Source organism: Podarcis pityusensis, assembly GCF_964106645.2.
Source record: "Podarcis pityusensis genome assembly, chromosome: 6".
Taxonomy (NCBI): domain Eukaryota; kingdom Metazoa; phylum Chordata; class Lepidosauria; order Squamata; family Lacertidae; genus Podarcis; species Podarcis pityusensis.
In genome coordinates, this window is record NC_138030.1 from 79,725,871 (window position 1) to 79,749,120 (window position 23,250).

Here is a 23,250-nt window from a genome sequence, read left to right on the forward strand (position 1 = left end):
GAAATGCTCAAATACCTGGAATTTTGTTGTGTCAGGGACAAACAAATCCAAGTGTGGGTGGTTTTCTAAGTAAATGTTCATAAGAATAGGGCTCAGGTAGCACGGTATGGCTAACGTTCAATTGCTCAAAATTGCCTGTAAATGTGACTAAACTCATGCAATGGCAGTCCGGTGTTAGGAAAACATTTTGCCTTGCCTCAGACCAAGCCTTCATTTATCATCATAAGGATAGAGCTGACATCTATTCATGCTAATCCTTGTCACTGTAAATATCTGGAAGCAATATTACTGTTCTGATTTCTCAACTGCTCCCCGCTCCCCATTGGCACAGAATGATCAAACTTTTTAAAAATCTCAGTGGGTTCTTAACATGCAGTGCTCATTGTATAGTGCAGGAGCACTATGGAAAACACTGATTCATTCCCATGGTGCTGATCCCACAAGAATGATCCACCCATTTAACCCCACCCACGTGGGTATAGGCCTTTAAATATTAAAACTGTATTGTGGGATGAACTTCCAAAAAAGTGCTTCTCATGAATGGTGTTAAAAAGCAGGGATAGGGAACCTGTGGCCCTCCAGTTGTGGTTGGACTGTCAACTGCCATCATCCCTGCCCATTGACCATGCTGACTGGTCTGATGGAAGCTGACGTCTATTGGCAGGGACACAGGTTTGACACCACTGGTTTAAAGGCTGCCTTAGCATCTTTCCACAAAGAGATTAGCCAGCCATATAGAGAGAGACATGTCTCATTCATTCATTCATTCATTCATTCATTCATTGCTTGGCTCTTGCTTGATTATTGTACTTTCACAAGCCCCAAAGGTGTGTAACTAGTTGTGTACAGATAATGAATAAGTACTGTGACCCTGATGAGAAGAAGGGATTATGTATTCTCATTAGATACATGAGAAGGAAGGACTGACCTCATCCAAACTGTGCAGTGCTCCTGGATTTCATGTGTGCTGGTTCCGTATCCTGCACTGCTCATGTGCAGTACTCTGAATCTCACCTTGGGAACCATGTCCATACACCCAGTTGTTAGAGGCAGATATTCATTCAGTAAATCTTCATCAGTCTCCTTTGCTGAGTCTTGCTATCACTTGTAATTTTCCTTTTGTTTTAAAAATAGAGTGGATTCCCAATCATTTTTAAACTTGAAGAAAGGCCTTAATGCAGTATATTGATAGCTGATTATACACAACCATCCAAAAATTGGCTGGACATGACAAAGGCAGTGTCCAGTAAGTGCAGTTATCAGCAATCAATATTTGATTTTATGATCATTCTCCAAACTCCTGTTCAGTCTTTATATATGAATTCATAATCCTATGGCCCAGTCCTAAGCACTGGTAACAGTGAGGAAAGGAACACAGAGTGCCAAGACCCTAATTCTACTGCATGGTTGGTCCCTTTTAACAGTGCATATACCAAAACCCAGCACACAAATAATATCATCTAGCAGTCATAGTACACCAGAGGTTGCCTTCTGTACCCATTGCAGAGGTACTGTGTAAGAACAGCTGCCAGAGGTGACATGGGCAAGGGATCCACTTATCAATGGTGCCTGGAAAACCTCTTTGCCTGATATCATATTTAACCATCAGTGGTAGGGCAGGTGGCCAAGGCTTGGCCAAAATGGCCTCATGGGCCAAATAGAGAAGCCTAGTAGGTTTGATTAGGTAGGGCTAAGGGCTGGAGGTTCCCAACTGCTGCCTCATTGCTTCCTTCTGTGACAGAATTTGTGGCCATCAGAACCTTCCAAACTGATGCAACGTTGCAAGCCCTCAGATGCTTGGTTTGGAGGTTTTTCCTGTCAAGCAGTTAGAGCCTACTTGTAGACAAGATGCTACTCCCAATTTAGTGGCAGAAACTACTTCCTGTGCTCCTCCCAGAGATTAAGCTTGGATGATTTTTCTTGTCCTAAGTGTAACAAAAGCTTGCTTGATTTTTAGATGTTAACACCCAGTGCTATTTTTCTAGAAAAAGAGGTGCTTGAACTCGCCATGAACACCTCCATTGTTCTCTTACAATGGCAATGGAGCTCACCTGAGAGGTGCCGGAACTGAGTTCTGGTGAGTTCCAGCTGAAAAAAGCCCTGTTAATACCACAGTCTTGGTTTAGTGAAGTAAATTCAGTTCAGTACAGTGGTGCCTCGCAAGACGAAATTAATTCGTTCCGCGAGTTTTTTCGTCTTGCGGTTTTTTTCGTCTTGCGAAGCACGGTGTCGGAAAAGTTTTGGAAAAGCTTCAAAAATCACCAAAGTCTTCAAAAACCTCAAAAAAGGCTACCACACCGTGTGCTATGAGTTGCTCCTCGAAGTCAAGTCGCAACTGTATTAACGGTTTTAAGAAAAAGGAAACAAACTTGCAAGACGTTTCCGTCTTGCGAAGCAAGCCCATAGGGAAAATCGTCTTGCGAAGCAACTAAAAAAACCAAAAACCCTTTCGTTTTGCGAGTGTTTTCCGTCTTGCGAGGCATTCGTCTTGCGAGGTACCACTGTACAAATGTCTGCTTATCTTTTTATCACTTAGCATATAAAGAAAACATACGGCAGGCAGCAAGTCAGGCCTGAACCTATCAACACAGCTTCACAAAGAAATTGTGTTCTTAATGAGAAGAAATAATTCGAATTTGGGGCGGGGAGGGAATAGCTGGTGTCACAGTTTGTTTTCCTCGTGCCCTTTCTCTAACACGCATTAGCAGTTATTAATTTGAAATGTCACAACACTGGTAAAATGCCATTGGATTCGTAATTGTTATTTAAATGCACAGCTATTGTTTGGGTGGTGAATGGTAATGTTTTCTAGAGATCTCTCTTTTATACCCGTTGGAGGAACAATATCCCTTCATTCATTTTGTATATTTTGCTCACTCTATTCCTGGCAAAGGGGTTCAACCACTGGATATTTTAAGGTAAATATTTGGATTCAAATAGGAGAATTGTTTTAGGGTTCAGCGAGGCCACAAAAAAATTTACAGCACATTTTTAACTCTTCCTGGGCATACAGAAGTTTGAATTGCACCCTCCTATACATGCACAAACAAGAGAACTAATCACTCTCCGCTCCCATTGCTCAAAGATACTTCCGTACTCCTGCTGCAAAGGGTTGTTTCCTAATAATAATTAGGAGTCAAACAAGAGAGAGTGAAAGAGAGGAAGCCTATTGCAAGGGAATTAAAATAAAAAGCCTTCTGAAAGACAGCTTTTTTTATTTTTTTAAAAGAACCCCTCTCAGTAATCCCATAGCAAATTGGCTCTAAAAATTAAGTGTGACAGTTCAGAGAATTTATCTAATGGTGTTGCTTGTTGGCTAAATCCACCAGTAATCGGACACACACATTACAAAGGGGTTATCTTCTATGTAATCCTATCCTAGCAGATTAAATTCATGTGAATTTTTTGCTCAACCAGTGCTGATAAAGCACCTCTTGCAGAGTTTCCCCCTCTTGCAACTCATCTGGATCCTTGCCTCCCTTTCACTGATAAGAGCTTAATCTATTCCCCCATAAGTAGCGAAAGCGCTCCTGGTTGCTCTCCACGGCTTCAAAAGAAGAGCAAGCTGTGATGCCTCTGTCATTCCTCATGAAAGATGGCAGGCTTTATATTTCACCCGGATGACTGCTAGAAGATGCTGCTCTGGAGATCTGGGGGTTTCCTTCTGACTCCTACCCACAACGTACCTGGATAAATCCTCTCCGGTTCTTTTAGGGCTTGTATACACAATCAATTAGCCTCAGATAACAAAACCTCTAGCTCACTTGAGTCTGTATTATTTCCCCACGCAAGTTCAAGGGTCAAGATGTGCAGTCAAAAATTTAGAATGAGGAGTGGAGAACACAAAAAGTTAAAACCTGTTATCACAGAAGTCTTTTATCAGAAACTCTGGAGCAGGAAAACATAGCCATCTCCACTGACCCAGCTCTGTTGCCCTGGCATTTGGGGGGGGAGGTGGCATCTGGCAGGAGTGGGGAGCCTGCCACGTATGTGTAGGCACTTTCTGTGGTCACAGTGTTAAGATAGTGGGTCAAACTACATGTTTCCTTAAATGTGCGATCTGATTAGTGTGTTGTTGTCTTTAATAACAGGCATTACAGTTGATTAGGACCTTTGTGATTGTGAAAGTGGGCTGACCCTTTCCCCCATGCCACACTCCCATCAGAAACCATCATTGCTCACCTACTGAATTGCTGCAGGGTGGAATCTGTCACCAGTGCCAAGAACAGGTTCCTTTAAAGAAATTGGAGTTCTTGTTGAAACTACACTGAAAAGGATATATCAAGAACTCTGGCCAAAAGTTTCAATATAAGGAATAATTCCTACTCAAGAGTTGAAATGAAAAACGTGTGTATTCTGCTAAGAATAACAGTTTGAAGCTAGTAGTAGATTTAAACACAACGTATAAGTATGATAGTTTTAAAGTAATGGTAAGTTTGGATACAACGTTTAAGTGCAGAAATAATGTCGTTTCAAATATACAATGATATAGTACAAAGGTACATGAAATACCAGTGCACAACAATTGTTTTATACAAGTCTCAATAGCAGTCAAAACGAGTCCACATTATATAAAATTAGAATAAAGAATAAAGAATGAAGGATCAAATGGGGCCAAAAAGGAGTATCCGGAGTGTGAATCAGATGTACGGTTCAGTGGTGGTAACCAGGACAGGGCCCTGTTTCGGAGTACACGCCTTCTTCAGCTCGGTTTTTTGACGACTATAAATCTGTTGGGAGTCTGTATCATTTAGTTCTTTTATGTTTCTATTTCGACATGCGTCTTAGATAATTGCATCCAAGTTTTCTTGCGTTTCTCTGTGCGTTTTCTATTAGGGAACAGGTTCCTTCCTACAGCAAATACTAGCTTCTGGGGGAGGGTTTTTCACTGAGACTCCCACCCCGTGGCTGCAGTTTAAAAATAACAAGAGATTCATGAAATCAAATCATGATTTTAATTTAACATGTAACTTGGCCACAGAGGTTTGCTTGCACGCTGTGCTGCCGGCTTGGAAGAGTCTGGCTCTGCCACTGCCTGTGGAGGTGATCATATCGCAGAAGGACTGGGGCTGGCGCCCTGTATCTCCATGGCTGATAGGAAAAGGATTGAGATGCAAGGCAGATGTGAACTTTTCTGTGGGTCTTGCCCACTTGATTGCAGAGCTTCCTAAAGGGCTGTTAGTTTTGCATTGAGAATCTGCTGACTGCTGACTGACTTGGGGATGGGAGATGAGACAAGCAGCAACATCAGAGCATCTTAAAAGAGAAGAATTAACAGAACCATCACAGCTCTGTTGTTCCTGTTTTGGGTGACTTAATAAGAGCTTGACCACTCGTGCCCTAACAGACCTATAACCCTGTTGTTTGTTTGCCATTGTTTGTTTTTTCTTAACTTTAACTTCCTGCTGTCATTTAGTGCTGCACTAACCATGGTTAAGCCCATCTGAATATACAAGCCAATTTGAAGTGGATCTGCACCTCCACCAAACAAACCATAGTTAGGAGAATTTTGCTGTCTATCTCATTTCAAGGTGATGGATTGAACTCTCTGATGTCCCTCTATCCATGTCCAAATGCAAGATTTGCCTTGGTGAGATATATTATGGGTTTCTTGTACATTTGGGATCTTAAGGTTTAAAGAAACAAATAATACTTATCACTATCCAAGGTTTGCACCCAGATTCTGTTGGGTATGTAGAGATGGCTGGAGGTCCAATTCAATTAAAAGGAAGCCCTAACTGATAATGCCCTGATGGAAAAGAAAAGTGGCTGTGGTGCCAAACAGAAACCCAAGAGTAAAAACCAAATGTGCAGATGAAAAGAGCTCAATACTGTATATATGGGGAAACATCAATTGACTTAAGTAGATTTGAAATTCAGCTGCATTCCATATTTGCAAAACAGTTCAGTCTGCAAAGAAGGAGGCCCAATAATAATCAAACAATCCAGGAACAAAATAGATAATTTGAAAATTATGCTATTTGCTTCCACTGGCCTTTGAAGATGTAGAAAGGGAGGGAGAAAGGAGGTGATTTTGATATGAAAGCTACTGCAGTATAAGAGCAGTTACACAAAACCTTTTCTGGTGCATTAAAGCTGAGAAACCTACCCACTTAATATACAATTTGTTTTCTTATCCAGCTGCATTTTGCTGTGAAATGAGTCTAATGCATATTGCACCGAGGACGAAACCCTGCGTTCTCATGATAAACACTTCAGTTCTTCCATTACAAGTTGTTTATTCGACTTCCATTTGCTACCTTTCATTGTCTGTTTATTAAGAAAATAAGTAAAACAAAACAAAACAAAAAAGACAAAATGTGGCTGTTAGCAATTTCGGCAACCCTATTGTGCTGCTATTATTTGGGAAACCTACTAATCCACATAAACTAATTCTGACTTATGGACGGCCTGCTTCACTAAATCAAGGCGATTTTCTCGGGTGAATAACAGGCGAGTTCAGTGTGCCAGTGCCTTAATTAAAGAGAGTCTCTCTTCATCTTGATCTCATTTTAATTTACAGGGTAATACTACAATAATATCACTAATGGAAGGTACATTAAAGGGCATCAAGTAGTATTAAGTGTACTAAATTATGGCACTTGTGTTAATTAACTTCTGGAGCAAGATGGTCCTAATGGCTGAAAAAGGTCCACTAATGCATAAATAAAGTCTGGCTGAGTGAGAATAGAAATGGAAGGAAGATAGGAGAGGGCTTCTTTCACTCTGTCCACTGCCGACTGTAGAGAGAATTTTAAAAGCTAGACAATGTGAATAAACTGCAAGAAAGCTTTTCCTATTGAACTGTTTGATGAAAAGGCAATTTTACAGCCCCTGAATGACTCTGATTAATGGAAAAGTTTGCTCCAGAAATTTGATTGTAAGGCAGCATGTGGAAAATTCTAGCTAAGGGCTCCACCAGAAGACATCCAAGTGCCCCCACAAGTTACTATTGTGCCTGAAAACATAACCATCTGGTTCAGATGTAATGCTAAACTATCATTTTGCGTTATGAACAGGAGCTTTGTGCTCATGCCTTCCTCCTCCCCTCCCCTCTGTGGCCATTCAGAAGAGCTCAGAAACTTTCACTAATGTTTTCAATGAATCACAGTGTATTATTTCATTTAAGTGGCTCGTCTTATCTGTGGCTATTAAGGGGAACAAGCCAGGATGCTAAACTATGGTTTGACATTGACTCGTTTTCCTAAACTAAAGTCAGCTCTGAGCATAGTTTGTCTGGGTTCAGGTTTAGGCTGTATCCATGCTAGGGCATTTATATGTACATGAGTGGCCATTTCTGTGTGCTCATTTGTGCACCTTCAGCCTCATGTGAGCACTTTCATGTTTATGCCTCTTCCAAGTATCTTGCCATTTCCCATCCCGATTTGAAATGCATCTATAAGCTGCATTAATTTCCTTTCGCAAGATTTCTGAACCAAAGTACGGTTGAGAGGACTCGGCAGGGACCCAGTGTGTGCATTTTGCCATTGTGCCTGAATGTACGCATTCTATTGCTATGTTGATTTCCCTCCTAAAAACATGGAGTTGGATCCTGGCAAAAAGTGCAATTCTATGCATTTCTACTCAGGAGTAAGTCCAACTGAGTTCAATCGAGGTATGTACGGTACAGGATTTCAGATGTGATTGTTTAAAATAGTTACCAGATGTTCCAGCCAAACCCCTAGATGTGTACCTCATCTTCCTGCCTGTGTCTGTTTCGATCTCAAGCAACAGACAAAGTTCCTCAAGCTGTTATTCTGCTTGTTTCATTGTCCACCAGTTCTTCTTTTCCCATTCTTGCTCCTACCTAGTTAATATACCAGTGTATCCACTTAGTAGATTTCCATGAGACCCTGCATCTCTGATACATCTAGTTTCTCCTTTTTCTGATGTAGTTGGGTACATTCAGCAGTGAGCAACGTTTGCCTCCCAGGCAGCCCCTTGTGAAATTTTGCCTTTCCTGTTTCTACCAGCAGCCATGAATACTGTTTCATTTAAATTTAATAAATCATTTGAATGATTTCAATCAGTAATGGGGGTCTCGGGGTCCTACAGGCCCCCATTTTGTGACTTGAATTGGTCTCAAGAAAGGCCATACATTTGCAGAGGTATTCCTGAAAATGCTCCAGAATTTCTTTAACCATATCCTAAGCTACAGAATGAGAAAATAAGTAGCTACTGACATTTTCAGGCAGATTACTGAATGGTGAGCATTTAGTCACAATAAAATTGTAGGCATGTTGACTGAAGGGGGGGGGGGGAGAGAATGGTAAACTATGAGCCCTTCCCCTTGGGGTAACTAATTCAGACTCTGAGGTGGATTAAATTTAAATGTGAGGGACAAAAACAGAGCTGCTGTTATTGCTGGGACATAGTCGCAAAGCCCTGGGGCTCAAATACAGAAGATTCCAACAGAGGGAAGAGCATAAAAATAAAATGAAAGGCTTAATGGTATGTACTGCAAAGGGACTCAAAGATATTTTAAGTTCCAGAATAAAGCACTAGTTCTTGTATTGAAGATCTGAGCAAATGGTCCCTGGATTTCATCTTGGCAATCCTTTCTGAGCTCAGAGGAGCAGAAGTCATACACAGCAATCTAAGTTTCATCATCTGATCCTTAAATACCTGAATTCTCCCAAGTAACTGCATAGCAAAAGGATATAATGATAGAAACAACATTGCCTGATATTGGGTTCGAATATTATGCAGTGCAGAGGAACAAGAAGCACAAGTGATTCATTTGTTCACTGTGTAGGACGCAGAGACCCACAATTTATAAACTTTAGACCCACAATTGACAATGGTTTCACTGAGTACCATAAGGCTCAAAACACTCACAAGGGTTCAGAAAGTCTGTAGATACTGAACATAACTTGTGTAATCAGACTTCAGGAGTCGAAAGGATTGGCATGCGGGGGTTAGGCCTTCCCCTTGTCACTTGATGCTGCCGCCACTGCTGATCCAGTTCTGGGTGCCTTCCCTGTACCATTCCATGTCATGCCAGCTCCACTGCAGAGCCTGAGGCTGACAGGCCACTAGTTCCAGGTGCCTTTCTCTTCCTGCTCTTTTTGCTAATCAGTGGTGTTGGTGGTAGCAGCTTCTGATAGAGTTCACAGAGAAGGAAAGTGGACAGTGGCACTGGCCAGTGTGCAGATCTGGGTTCCAGCAGCATGGGCTCCATGCTGGCAGGTGTAAGAGGCAGTGGTGATGGGGAGAGGGCTTCTGCAACCTGTCCTGGCAGACCCTCTGCAACTTGCCTGGGCTATCCATTCGCTGCCTCTCATCACAGTGTAGTTTGCAGCAGTGTAGTTGTGTGACAACACACTTGCATTTTTATTATATAGTAAGAAATAAGAATAAGAATAAGAATAAACCCTAGGAAGAGAATAACAGAGGATAGCACACTGTCCCGGGATGTATTATAGAGAGGGACCAACATGCCCTTGAACAATATGGGCATGCCCATTGAAATTATTAAAAAGGTTCACAGGACCCCAGGAGGGGGGAGATCAGCAGCCAGTAGCCTTATGTTTTCTAGACTGGTGTAAGTTTTGGTAGCGCTCCCTGCCGGAAAGGCGTTCAACACCAATGTGAAGGTCTTATGTGCATATCAATGCAGACACACTTCACATTGCTGCCAATTGCATAGCCTTTCAGGGGGAAAGAGTCCCGATCTTGCACCATTCCCTACAATGTGTGAATACCACTGCTATTAATAGTGCTGGTGATTATCATAACAACATAATGTTAATAAGCAGCAACATAATGTTAATAAGGCATTGCAGTAGTTGGACTAGATGACCCTTAGGGTCCCTTCCAACTCTGCAATTCTATGATTCTATGATAAAGAGCTGGTCTAATTTCATGTTTATCAAAAAGTGTTTAGCTAGACTTATAGTGTAGTGCTAAAGTCTCCTAATAACGTCTACTTCATACTGTTAAGGGGAGATTAGAAAATCATTGTGGTTTGAAACATTTATTTACAGCACCTGAGGTTTATTTTTAACAAAAATAGTTGCATGAGCTTATCGCATTCCTTTGGGACTTTTGCCACTTTTTGGAGTGACTGCATCTAACAATTCTTCCAATTAAATTCCAAACTTCATTAAGAGAATTGGCGGCGGGGGGGGGGGGGTAGCTTATGTACTTATGATCTTGTCAGTTTATTCACAATTCCCCCGTGCTGGTAGAAAATATTTTTATAGCTGCTGCACTATGTCATTAAAGAAAAGGAGTGCTCATCTTTTCTAAACACTTCAAAAGCTTTTAAAGGAAACATCATGAATAAAAATGAATGAAATCAGTTCAACATGCATTAGCCGAGTTTAGCAGCATTTGAGTAAACTGCTCCGGATTTCCTTGGGTTACTGCCTGTGGTCAAGAAGGTTGTTTATGCATTGTAACCTAATTTGGATTTCAAAAGGTTCAAATAGTATTGTCATTTTAGCAGCAGTTCCATGCACGCATGAAAGCTTGCAACCTGAGAATGTTTGGATTTGGGCTTTACTCCATTGTAAGTAGAGCCATCAACTGAATTGAGTTTCTAGCTGATTAACCACCTGTCTTTTAACCATACCCTTCAGCATCCCACAAATGAAACAAAGACAAGCCCATGCATGAGTGCAAAGGACAAGAGTCCAACCATCCAGGGATGTGTTTGGACAATGGTAGGGTCCATAGAATCTAGACTTAAATGTACCACAATGCAATATTGTGGGGGTAAGTTCACTTGAACTCATTCAGGGCTTACTTGTGAGTAGCCAGACAAATGACTATGCTCTTAATTTGCTAACTGATTGTTCCTGAAAATAAAAAGAGTGAAACTATCCATAGACTAGTTGCATGAAATGCCTGTAGAATGCATACAGAGACTATATTGCATATATAATAGTTGAAATATGGTCTCATTTTACACATGAGAAATACTGAGGAAGAGCAGTGACTGAGAAGCCCTGGATTAGCTGCTGAATCCACTTTAGAGCATTTTTAGGCAGAATTTGTTTGTTTGTTGTTTGTTTATGAGACTTGCTAGTTGCTTGTTACCCAAAGGTCTCACTTTGGCAGCTTACTAATAACAAGCAATATCACCCTAGTCTTATCAAAAGGCTGCAAACCAAAAAGATGTCAATGAAGGCACCAGACAAACCTTGCTGGAGAGCCCACTCTGCAGTTAGGAAGCCACAACTGAGAAGATCCTAGTCCTTTTTAAGCATATACAGATTGTTCTCCCTCACCCTTCAGCAACTGAAGCCATCCTCCATCCAGACACTTTGACTTTTGGCCTCTGCCTTAAAGCCCCAGAACCTTTCTCTTTAACATATCAGACACTTATCCCACCTCCACTGCTGAGAAACAACTCACTCCCAATTCCCCACACACTTTGTCTTCAGCAACATTTCAGGGGGAAATTGTCCTCCTACCCAGAAAATCTTTCCTAATCTTCTTGCAATAGGTAATTTTTCTGTGCGTTTCCTCACCATTCTTTTATTTAAAAATAAATAAGTGAAATGCCTCTAAACCTAACATTAATTTGTAATTAGATTCATTGCCATATTTCACCACCAGACTGCATTATATACATTAGTCAAAACACACCTACAGAAATGAAACCAGAACTTGAATGCAATACCACCAAGGGGCCCCTGTAAGATAACTCCAACATATACCATCCAACACCTTGAAACCAAAATCCAGGACACCGTCTTCTCAGACGCCATCTTCCCCTATTTTATTGCAAGAGCATGGCGGCCATTTTGATTGCTGCGACCTCACACAATTTTGTGCTGAGGTTCCCCCTCCCCAAAAAACGCTTCTGGGGGGCACAGCTCCCCAAAACACATATTTTGGGGCGCTATACAAGATTGCATCCCTGAAAAAACCAACCCTTGGGGGGGGGGGAATTACAGTCCCAGTCGGTTGCCAGTCAGTAGTCCTGTAGACCAACTGAAGTTTCCAAGACACCTTCAAAAGCAGCCCCATGGACAATGCTTTTAGTATTTTAAGATGAGTATTACCAGAGCTTGGGTAATAGAGGTCAAGCTGTCCTTTGACAGGGAGAGGACACAGCTAGCTCATCAGCCTCGGCTGGTGAAATATGCTTCATCCACTAATGCCATTTGGGCAATGGACTCATTAAGTGATCTTGGACATGCCATAGTTTTGCCTTAGCCGGTTCTTACAATATTTCAGTGTTCCCAGACAGGAACACCCAAAATACAAAATGCACGCACTGTGCACAATAAATACAAAGAACACATTGTTTAGACCGTTCATCTCTAATTTTGCATATTGACTGGAATTAATTAGACAATTCTTTGGCTACAGGCTTCTAACCATAATTATGAAGTGTATCAAGCATGTAAAAGCTTTTGTTTTCTATTCGGAGTAGGTCACTATGCTCTTCAGAGCAATATAGTAAAGCTATTAGAGTATAACAATTTCGAAGCTCAAGGATGAGCTAAATGGATCCCCTTGTGATCATAGGCAGCACACTTCTAAGTATAGGTACTGGATGAATAACAGGATATGTGTCACATCCGTGCTGTGCTTCAGAATTTCTAGAGGCATCTGCCTGACTACTGTTGGAAAAATAATGCTGGACTGCATGAAGTCTGAAATGCAAACATAGAAAATGCTGTTTGGAGCAACCCCAAATATGAGCCGCTATATCAGTGATAGGGAACTTATTCCACCCCAAGGGCCACATTACCTTAGGGGGACTGTATGCCAGTGGTAAAGCAAAATTGGGTAAAGGGGTGTATGTGACTCTTACCTTTTGTATGGAATATAGACTATATTTCAGCCATGCAAAAGCCAGAGGTTTACACACACACACACACACACACACACACACATCCACATCTATCCTTCATCCAGACATTATCACATTCAAGGACACATTCCAGCCAGGCAAAAGTACTCAAGGAGGGTGCAAAACAGGTCTGGGGAGAGGTATGGTCTGAGGATGGAGGGTGTGGCCTTATTAGTGTCCTAAGGGTCAGCCTGGAGAGTTGTATTTTATCCAAGGTCCTGAGGTTCCTACCTATCCCTATTCTAAATGTTTCAGTTCCCCTTATAGATCAATTGTCCTTAGTATAGGCATAGGCAAACTCGGCCTTCCAGATGTTTTGGGACTACAACTCCCATCATCCCTGGCTAACAGGACCAGTGGTCAGGGGTGATGGGAATTGTAGTCTCAAAACATCTGGAGGGCTGGGTTTGCCAGTGTGGTGTAGTGGTTAAAAGCAGTAGACTCGTAATCTGGTGAACTGGGTTCGCATCTCCGCTCCTCCACATGCAGCTGCTGGGTGACCTTGGGCTAGTCACACTTCTTTGAAGTCTCTCAGAGTGTTTGTTGTGGGGGAGGAAGGGAAAGGAGAATGTTAGCCGCTTTGAGACTCTAAATTTTGCAGTGCACTTCTCCCAACCAACCAATGTTTACAAAAATGTATTTATTAGCTGAAAGTTCGCATAAAAATAAATAAATGAAAATAGCATAACATGTATTACTTTATGAGAAATTGCTTGCCCAAATGTGTGCATTGGTCAAAGCTGCATACAAAAATATTTTTATTAGGAGGAATTCACATTAAAATGATGAATAAATTTCTTGAGGATTTTTTAAAAAGAAAATCTGCAAATTGCTGCAGAAATGTGGCAAACTGAATTTAAGACTGGAAAAATAAGAAACGGAGAAAACAAAAATTGGCAGATCCATCCCTACTCAGGAATTCCTCATGGCATATCACCATGTCCAAAACTGCCATAGTGGTTCTGGATGTGGAAAAGGCCTTTAATTGAATAGGGTGGCTTTATTTACCAGTGATATTTAAAAGAAAAATTATTATGAATGTGGAATGTAATTCTTTTCAAATTGAATCATCAATATATACACTTCCCAGAGTAAGGGTAATTACTAATGGGCACATTTCTAATATCTGTCTTTCCTTAATAGAATCACTAATGATAGCTATATAGAGATTCTTGGAATCTCTGTTGGGTAACAGGAATTTAATATTTATTTGTACACAGAGATGTAGCCCTTATATCACCCGTACCTGAAATTGCTTTCGGTTTGGTACAATATAGTAATCATAAATGGCAAAAGGTGATTAATAATGAATTAAATTTCTGGTTTCAGTTATCACTGTATTGATTAGGAAGGTATCTTAATTAAATAAATTAAATAAACCTATTACCTTGGTTGTTTTTTGAACATCCTCAGAAATATTAATTTGAGATATTGGAATAATGGTAAGGAATTAGCTACCATATGCTAAATAAAGGATCAGGACTACCTGATATCAGACTATAGTACCTTGTGTCAAGTTCTGAAGCAATATCTGACCAGCTGACCTAGATAAAAGTATATCATTTTACTATCATTTAAAAATGGAAGGAATAAAGGGCAAGATTATAATCTAAGAGTCAATAACATTTTGTTAGCATAGTAAAAAGGAAAAGTCAACCTACTCACTATCTCTTATCGCAACTAACAGTATTCTATAATACTGAGTTTTCTCCTCTGGAATTGCTGAAAATTATCTCATTGTAATATCTGTCTCAATTATTTCAACTTATGTATCTGTTGAAATATATATATATATATATATATTTACTTTTCATGGAGATTTAAAAAGGAAGGAAGCAGGCCATTGCATTTTTAGTACTCCCCACCCCCTTAGCAAACTATGAATGCCTGATCCAGAGACAGTGAAATATATGTTGAAAAACGTTTACAGAAGAATGCATGTTGTCCCTTAGTTTAAAATGTTGAGGCTGTAAGTGGCATTATCTGATTACATCTATATAAATGAGAAAAGTTGTTGGAAGTGTTAAATCCTTAATGCTGACATATTTCAGATCTTCTGGACTCATCTAAAAGGGTTTGGAAAGAAATCCTGAAAGGATACAATTTTCTGTGAAATTCTTAGTACTCTAAAAACTGTACTGTTGGGATACCTAAGGGATTTACCCTGAAAGAAGACTTGGAACTGATCACTTGCCAGACTGTGTTGTTTGACCATTACATGTGACTGGCACAAAAGGATATGGATGAACACAATTTAAAAAACAAACAAACACAAAACTTACATATTGAAAATCTTCTAAGGAAGCAAACAAGCTTGTAGAAAAAATAGTTTTTAAAATAAAAATGGAGTGCGCGCACACACACACACACACACATAGCATACTCCTCATTAACTGGCCCAAGACCTTCTACAAGCTGCACGTAGCTTGAACAAGGCAAACAGCACATTCCTCTATGACTGCCAGAAGCCTAGAATGATAGCGGCCATTTCCCATGGCTCTTTATTGTCTTCTCCTTGACTTTGAAATGGAACATAATGTAGCAGCGTTCCGTTATGGAATCAAAGGAGAGAGGAAACATCCAGCAGCCAGAATCTCAAGGACAATAAAAGTGGCCTGTTTGAAAGGCTGTATTACTGAATGTATTATCAATGCAGAAACAGTAGGAGCAAATGACTGCATTCAGAAGGAGGAAGAGACAATTCCAAATAAAAATGAATGCAATATCATCAGGTTTGAATGTTAGATTCAGCATGGGTTAAGGGAAATGTATAAACTTTAAATTTCTCCCCCCCCCCCCTACACCGACTTCATTCTCAGGAAAGTAGCATTTGGAGGGACACGGAACCCAAAGTGCGAGAAAAGCAAATAGATTTATAAAAGAATTTGAGTTCCAAATCATAGATTTTTATACTGATGCACACATGAATACAGGCTTCTGCATATGTATCCCTGGGAAATGGGTTCAGGGGTTGCCAACCCAGCACCTGAGAAAAACATGTAAGTCTCTAGCCCTCTTAGAAAGAAAATTATGGAGCAAAATGTGCAGATACCTGCTAAGTGATTTCTCATTGTGGTGGGGGCACCTTTTATATTTTCCTGGTACAGTCATACCTTGGAAGTTGAACGAAATCTGTTGCAGAAGTCCGTTCAACTTCCAAAACGTTTGGATGTTCGGCTTCCAAAGAACATTCACAAAACGGAACACTCACCTCCGGGTTTGCGGCATTCAGGAGCCAAAACGTCTGAGTACCAAGGCATTCAGGATCCAAGGTCTGACTGTACAGAGGAATGCTCCCCATTGTTATTGGGCAGCAACAGCATCATATTCTGTGTGTTATCAATATTATGTGATCACTACAGTCAGGACCAGCAGTGCGTATCTGACTTCCTATTGCAAACATAAGGCAGTGAGGAGTGGTTGTCTCTCTAATTTTGTGTTATGCCACGCCCCCATGGCAGCCATATTGTCTTGTGTCTCACACACACACATAATGGCAGCCATTTTGTGACTGGCACCCACTGCACTCTCTCAAAATTTACATTGTGCATACTGGACCAAAAAGATTAGTGACCTCTGTTCTATATAAACAGATGCTATGTATGTAGGCACGCTTCAGTAATTTGATTTTGTATACTAACCTGAGTTTACCTGATCCACACCTCCTGGATTAAAGTGCAATTATGCACTGGATTTCACACATTCTGAAAGTTTTGATCCAATTCTCATCTGCAAGAAGTATCAAAACTTTTTTTGATGCATATTTTGAGAGAAGATATAAATGTGTGGTTTTTTTGAGGTAGACATATTTAAAAACGCATATTCTGAGAGAAAATAGCTTTGAAATATTTAATATGCTTTCCAGTACATAAGAACATTAGTATTATTACTACTACTATTACTATTTTTACTACTACTACTACTTACCTATCCTTCACCCTAATGTCCCAGGGTGGGTCACAATATTAAAACACAATATTAAAAACAGTTTAAAACAACTTGCAATATATAGGCTCCTAATTGCAGCCATGACACAAACCTAATTAGCTATGGTAGTGGTGTAGTGGAGACTGGGAGGGGGAGTTGTGGTTCAAATTTAATTGCTTTCACAATATGCAAAAAGATACATATTTGGATACCACAAGGATATGTACCCTGAGATGTGCACTTTCACACTCCAGTAGTTCTTTGCCCCTGACTGTTTTTGAGTTGCTCAGCAACATGTGGTGCATAAATCATTACAAAATGTGTTAAATGCAAATGGTTGCTAATAGGGTAACCATCTGTTTGATGCTGCGAACTTTATGAAAGGAGGTAGTGAGCATTTCCTTTAGTAAAACACGGGGAAAGTTCTGCAATTATCTGAAGTGGCGAGGAGGGCAAGCCCAGCAACAAATCAGCCACCTGGATTACTGTCAGCAGCAGCACCTTATATCCTTTCCATTTCCCCATCAATTTCCACAGAGGTAATTTGGCACGGTGGCATGATCTTGACTTCAAGACCATATCCTGGGCTGCAGCAATCTAGGCTACCATTGCTTCTTGCAGCTTGATCATTAAAACTCAAGCCGTATTTGTTGCCTTTGAATAGTTCATTAAGGAGCAGGCTGGCCTACCCTCCCCAGGGCATCTTTTCATCCACAAATATAATCGGACTCTCTTATCCCGCTTTACCAGCAGCCTCATACCCCATGGAAAAAAATGGATAATATTTTGTAAGTGATACATCAGTGACATTTTCCTGCCCGATAATGTATTGCAGTAGACTCCATCAGTGTGCACTTTCCATCTCGTAATCTCTCCTGCAGTATTACTATTAAAGATCTCTCTTTTTGCAAGGAAGGGGGAAATCGATTCTCTTGCCCCAGACATACATTAGTGGATGCTGTCACATACCTTCCTAATGAACATTGCTAGGCAGACTTGTGAGTGACAAGGTAATGCATTAGGAAATTACCAGTGGGACACATGAAGGGCTGAATAATCCAGTTGCTTGAGCTTAATACCACAGTAGCCAAGCTATACAGGAGAAGCTGTAAACTACCAGCACCATTATCTGTTGCAAGGGCAGCTAATTGTTGGTCCATGGACTGCATCAACTCCCTGCCCTAATTTTGTCTCTCTTCCTCCTACACACACACATAACTCTCTTATTTACCAGATTGGAAGGGGGTGTGCTCCTTTTTATTTATCAAGCACTTTTTCCTTTGGGAAGTGAGGTTGCTTTGGGTTGCAAGGCATCAGGACTAAACACGGGACTCTCATAGCAGGAGTCCAGAGCCCATACTTGCTGGACCACTGTAGGAGTTGGCCATACGAGATAGCTGCTGCCTTTCATTCCCATGAGCATCACCATCACCACTGCAGTGGTGGCGCTGTAGCGTCCAGTTCAGGAGTCACAAGAGACCAATAGGGTTCCACCCACCGCTGCAAAGCTATCAAGGCTAGTTTGCACATCTTACCCTCAAGTGCATACTGAGCTGCCTTCCCCTCACATTATGGCTTAACTTCCAGCTTGTTTCTAGACTGCCAGGTCACTTCCTCTATTCCCAATAAACCTTTCAATTTATTCCAGAATCTCCCAAACCAAGCTTGTGTTATGCAGCCCGACATAGAGCATAGTGCACATTCCTGGAAGTGAGGAGAGTGTGGAGTGCAGTGTCCAAGAGGAGCTGTAGCTAGTGAACCAGCCATAGCTGGAAATGCACACTCTAGTGATCAAGGCTAATTGAGCCTCCAGTGACCATGTTGGATCCAGGAGCTACCAAAAGCTGTGGATCTCTTCTTTACAGGGAACTGCAGTCCTGACTGGAATAGCCTTTCTATCCATCTCCAGACTTGAGAACACCTCTTGTCTGTTTTGGATTCAGCTTAAGTTTATTGACCCGTATGCAGCGCTTCACTGTGTCCAAGCACCATTTGCTTGTGGGCCACTGCTTAGTATTAGACTGTGCATGTATCAGATCAGAAGCTACTGTTGAACACCCCCCCACACCTCCCTGAATAAATTGAACAATAAGTCCCTTCCCTGTACTGGAACTGCAGAAACCTGGAGATGTGAGGGGCATTAAGTGCATATCCCCTGCAGAGAAATACAAGTGTGTGTTTTTTTCGTATTGTGTGTTTAAAAGGGAGAGTGGGATGGAGAGAAAGGAAGAGGGTGTCTTAAAACCTGCCTTCTCCTGTCATCTTACACAAAGCAACTTGCTCACTGAAAGTATGGTACATATATTGACAACTTCTTTCTGATTTAGAAGGAACCCAGGGGTGTTCAGACAGGGTGGCTGCATGAATGAGGCACATGGAACCTGTCAAGGATGTGGGGAGAGTCATTTGACTAGTACTTTGGCACTACTTTTGTTGAACATGAGCATTGCTCCAGTTCCCAGAACACTACATATTTTTAATGTGAGTTGCTGGTGACAGGACAGCAGCAGGGCTCTTGATTGTTTCTGACTTTTATATCTGACGAATCCAATTTGATTCATTTTTGCTGTTTAGCAATCTAGGGCAATACAGTTACAGAGATTTTGAAGGTATGATATGCTGATGCCATCAGAGGCATGTTGATAATTGCAACTCCTTTCCTCTTCTCTCTTGGTGAAGCCACTTGAGAGATACGGGGCTGGTTTGCATATGCTCATGTATCTCAGTGGAAGTACTCAGGCTCCACATTAAAAGCTTTCGTATCATGTCGCGCCCACTCAAACACGATGCTTCTCAATGGAATCCCATTCACACTTTGAGCTAAGAAAGCAAATGCTGTACGTGCAGTTGTGAACTGCCCTTCATTGTGTTCACTTCCTGCAGGTTGCTTTATAGACAAGTACATCACTCAGTTTCTTATCAAGTGATAGCTACAGTCATCATGCATGTGTCTGAGCCTGCTAAGCTGTATTGGGACTAAGAGGGCATTTGAGTTATCACCCTGAATGATGCACTTGGGATGATAGTATGCAGCAACTGCACCCCTTTGCTGTTCCTTCACAGCCCTGAAAGGTGATGTCACTAGGGTGCTTGTCTGGTTTGGTATACTTAGCTACACAGCTCCAACTGAACACATACTTCCCCATATTTCATTTCAATGTAGATTTTCTTACTCTGTTCATGGAAGTGTTGTACTGTCTTCTTCCCAGAAATTTCTGGGTCCTTCAAATGCTGACCGCTTTTACTGTGTCATGCTCAGATTTAATTAGTGAGAGTCCCCAAGATTCAGTTACCTTAAACTTGGGAGGAGCTCAGACAGGAGTGCTAAATAGAGTCTCCATGTGATAGGAAGACTCCAGCTGATTGTATTAGCTGCTGATTCTTTCAGCTGCTACAACCGCATGTGGAGAACCCCTTGGCGTCGTCTCTGACTGTCATTGCTTGCTCTCTCCACTTCTGGCAGCACCCAGCTGCTTCTCTTAGTTGCAGAAAAGAACAAAAAATGCACTGCATGGAATCCCCTGCATGACTAAGTTTTCCTTGTTCTTTTGGTGGCACTAGAAGAAGCCAACTGATGCTGGAGACTGAGTAGGCTGCAAACTCAGAGAGGGATGGAAGAGTTCTCTTTGTAGGTTGTTAGAGCTGATATCTGCTACAACTGTTTGGCGGCTCCTCACTGTGTGTGAACTCTGGGGCTCCTGTGTCAGCCAGGTCTTGGGGGTTTTTAGTCCATGCCTCTGTTATCATGAAGTCATCTCCTCCAAATTCTTGAGCAGTGGATTGCAATCAGGGAAGAACGTGATGAATACATGCTAGGGTAGGTTTTGATAGAGCAAAATCCTACTTTCTGATGCTTTTCCAGTTATGCCAGTAATGCTGACTGCAATCATGACAGATAGGAACTGACTTTCGAGTTCAGTGCTTTCAATAAAAATACTTTCAGGTGCCTTAGGAATCCAATAAAAATGCAACGCTATGTATTCAACCATACATTTTTCAAAGCATGAATGTTTCAGAGCTGCAACAGGCAAAATTATAAACAGATCAACAGAAAAGAGAAAGAGTTGCCCCAAGAGAAATACATGAGACTTCTCTTGAACCAGTGAGGCTCCTAGACAGCTGCTTCGGGCACAGCAAGGCACATGAACAGGTGACAATGTGACAGCAAGTTGCGTGATGACTTTTGTCAAGTACATTGTCACCATTCTGAATCCAAAGTACATTTGCCTCCAGGGGGATTTGCACACCTGCCATATATTTAGATTACTTTTATTTTAAAGAAACACATGCATATAATTCATATGTAGACACAAGAGTACAAAAGACAACCATGTGGGAGGCTAAATTCATGCAGGCATTTCTGAGCTGGCATCATACAAATGTGCTAATGTACTAAATGATGCGATGAAACCTACTGTTAGAAGGTTTATCCAAGCACCATACTTTGGAGTCACTCTGTAGCTTTGTCATTTTTGTAGTATTTCATCAAAATGTGTGTGAGGACTGAACTAGCTGTGAGTGGAAGACCTGATCTCAGCCAAACTCATGAAAAGCATTGGAAGGCGGAGTTCATTTGGAGGGGAGAAGTGGCAGGTGTTGTTGCTACTTGATTCCTTCTGACTAAATCTTCCCTACACTCTCCTCCCCAGCCAAGATTCAGTGCGGGGGGGGGGCAGATTGCTGGGGGTGGGACAGGAGAGAGGTCACCACCCATCACTTTTTATTCCCAAATGACACCATCCACCACTTTTCCCTCTAGATTTTAAGCAGAGATCCAAGTTCCCAATTCCATGTCTCTGTCACAGCATTCTGATACATTGCTTTGTCAAAACTACTACACAGCTGCTAGCTGCGCAGACAGAAAAATAATAATTAGGGCTTAATGAAATCAGTGTAGGTAACCGTTATGCCCCAGCATATTGCTCTGTTTCTTCTAACCTGTGGTTTGCAGCATTGTTGCAATCTGCAGCAGTGGTAAGGCAAGAAAGTACAACACACACTGGCAGCTATAGAAGCAAGAAATAAAGGACCCATGTCCCCACGTTGCCATATGGAGCTCTTTGAACATTTGCTCATGTGACAGGGCAGAATGAGAAATCAGAAGAAAAACAGAGGTGTTGTTTTCATGAGACTTTGACACATGAAGGGGCATCCCATATAGAATAGGGCTGTTATACATCACCTCTGGCTCCATCCATAAAGCCAGGTGGTACCATTGGTCCAGTCCCCAGTCCCCATTCATTAGGCATGGATACATAAGAGGCCTATGTAGTAGGCATGGATACAGAAGAGGCCACTCTTCTGATGGTCTGGGGATGGGGCAGGGTAGTGAGCTGCACAGGCTCACAACCTGGTCCAATCTGATGCTGTTGACAGTACACCCATGCAGCCTTGACCTGCCATCCTGTCTCATCCTTGTACTGTCTAGATACTGTTCCATGCATGGCACCACCTCATCATACCAGCCACTCCTGCAGGCACCTGCAAAAGAAAGCCTTCATCCATGCACCTTGCACATGTTCTGGAATGCTACGTGACCCGGGCTCCATAGTGCTTAGTGAGCTACACGTGCAGGCTTTCCTTTGCAGATATCTAAGCCTAACTTGATCACAGGGCTGGTGCCTCCATGCAGTCTCAAGGGCAAAGCCAGAGGCAGACTTTCAGTGCCGCATCCTAAGCGTGATGCCTCTGGATGCAGTGCAGCCATGGAGGGGGCTTCTGTGTGATATGATGTTACCACACAATGCATTACCTCATTCCCAGTAGAGTGGACATATGATGCCATCCCATGCATTGTGTTACACTAGGCATTTTTTCTGGGCATTGCAAGGCAGAGAAGAGGAACAGGCAGCAATTGGTCGCTTCTCCACATTTTGCAAAAAATAAATAAATAATGCAGCTCTTTTCAAAGAACTTAGAAAGATGCTACCTTTCAGGAGGGAAAAGCAATGAGGTTGCAATGGGAGTAAGTCTCAGCCTTCTCACTCACCTCCTCACACTTTTTATGCAAGTGTGAGAAGGAACTGCCCACTGAGGTTACCACTAACCACTTTATGTATGTGGATGAAATTGGCTCTAGCAGATGGAGCTGGTGCCACAGCAAATCTCCTAGTCTTTAAGGTGCCATGATTGTTGTTGCTCTTCCACAACTCTCTAGCACAGCCTCACCTGGAATTTGTTCTTTCAGTGCTTGTGGAGACTGTCAACAGGAACAATGTGTCTCATGCACAAGCTAAATTTCCCCCTGTGTGGGAAATTAAGGGGGCAGAACTCCCGCCCCTTCAGTCATGCTATTCAAATTCCTTGCCTTCTCTCCTCCCTCCCTCCCTACTCTATCCTTCAGTCCAGAAGTGCCTTCATATTCCCTGATCCTCTGCTACTTAAGCTATCATCTTGGCAAATTTCTTCATTGTTGAGTGAGTGTGTGTGTGTGTGTGTGTGTGTGTGTGTGTATGTGTGTGTATGCGTATGCACTTTCTTCTTATCTAAGCTGCTTCAAAGCCTGGCCAGAC

At 41.7% G+C, this 23,250-nt stretch overlaps 2 protein-coding genes across 12 annotated transcripts in view; one reads left to right on the forward strand and one right to left on the reverse strand.

Annotated features, from left to right (window-relative positions):
• The window catches only part of LOC308478747 (uncharacterized protein), a 52,042-nt gene extending 36,849 nt beyond the window's left edge, over window positions 1-15,193 (reverse strand). Inside the window, exons 1-2 of the mRNA XM_081008831.1 lie at window positions 15,094-15,193; window positions 14,318-14,355 (exon numbers count right to left, since the gene is read on the reverse strand). Coding sequence (XP_080864957.1) covers window positions 14,318-14,355; window positions 15,094-15,192 — 137 coding nt within the window. The 5' untranslated portion in view covers window position 15,193. The remainder of the gene's footprint in view (window positions 1-14,317; window positions 14,356-15,093) is intronic.
• NTNG1 (netrin G1) overlaps window positions 1-23,250 on the forward strand; it is a 208,141-nt gene that overhangs the window by 82,742 nt on the left and 102,149 nt on the right. The gene's annotated exons all lie outside the window — the stretch shown is intronic.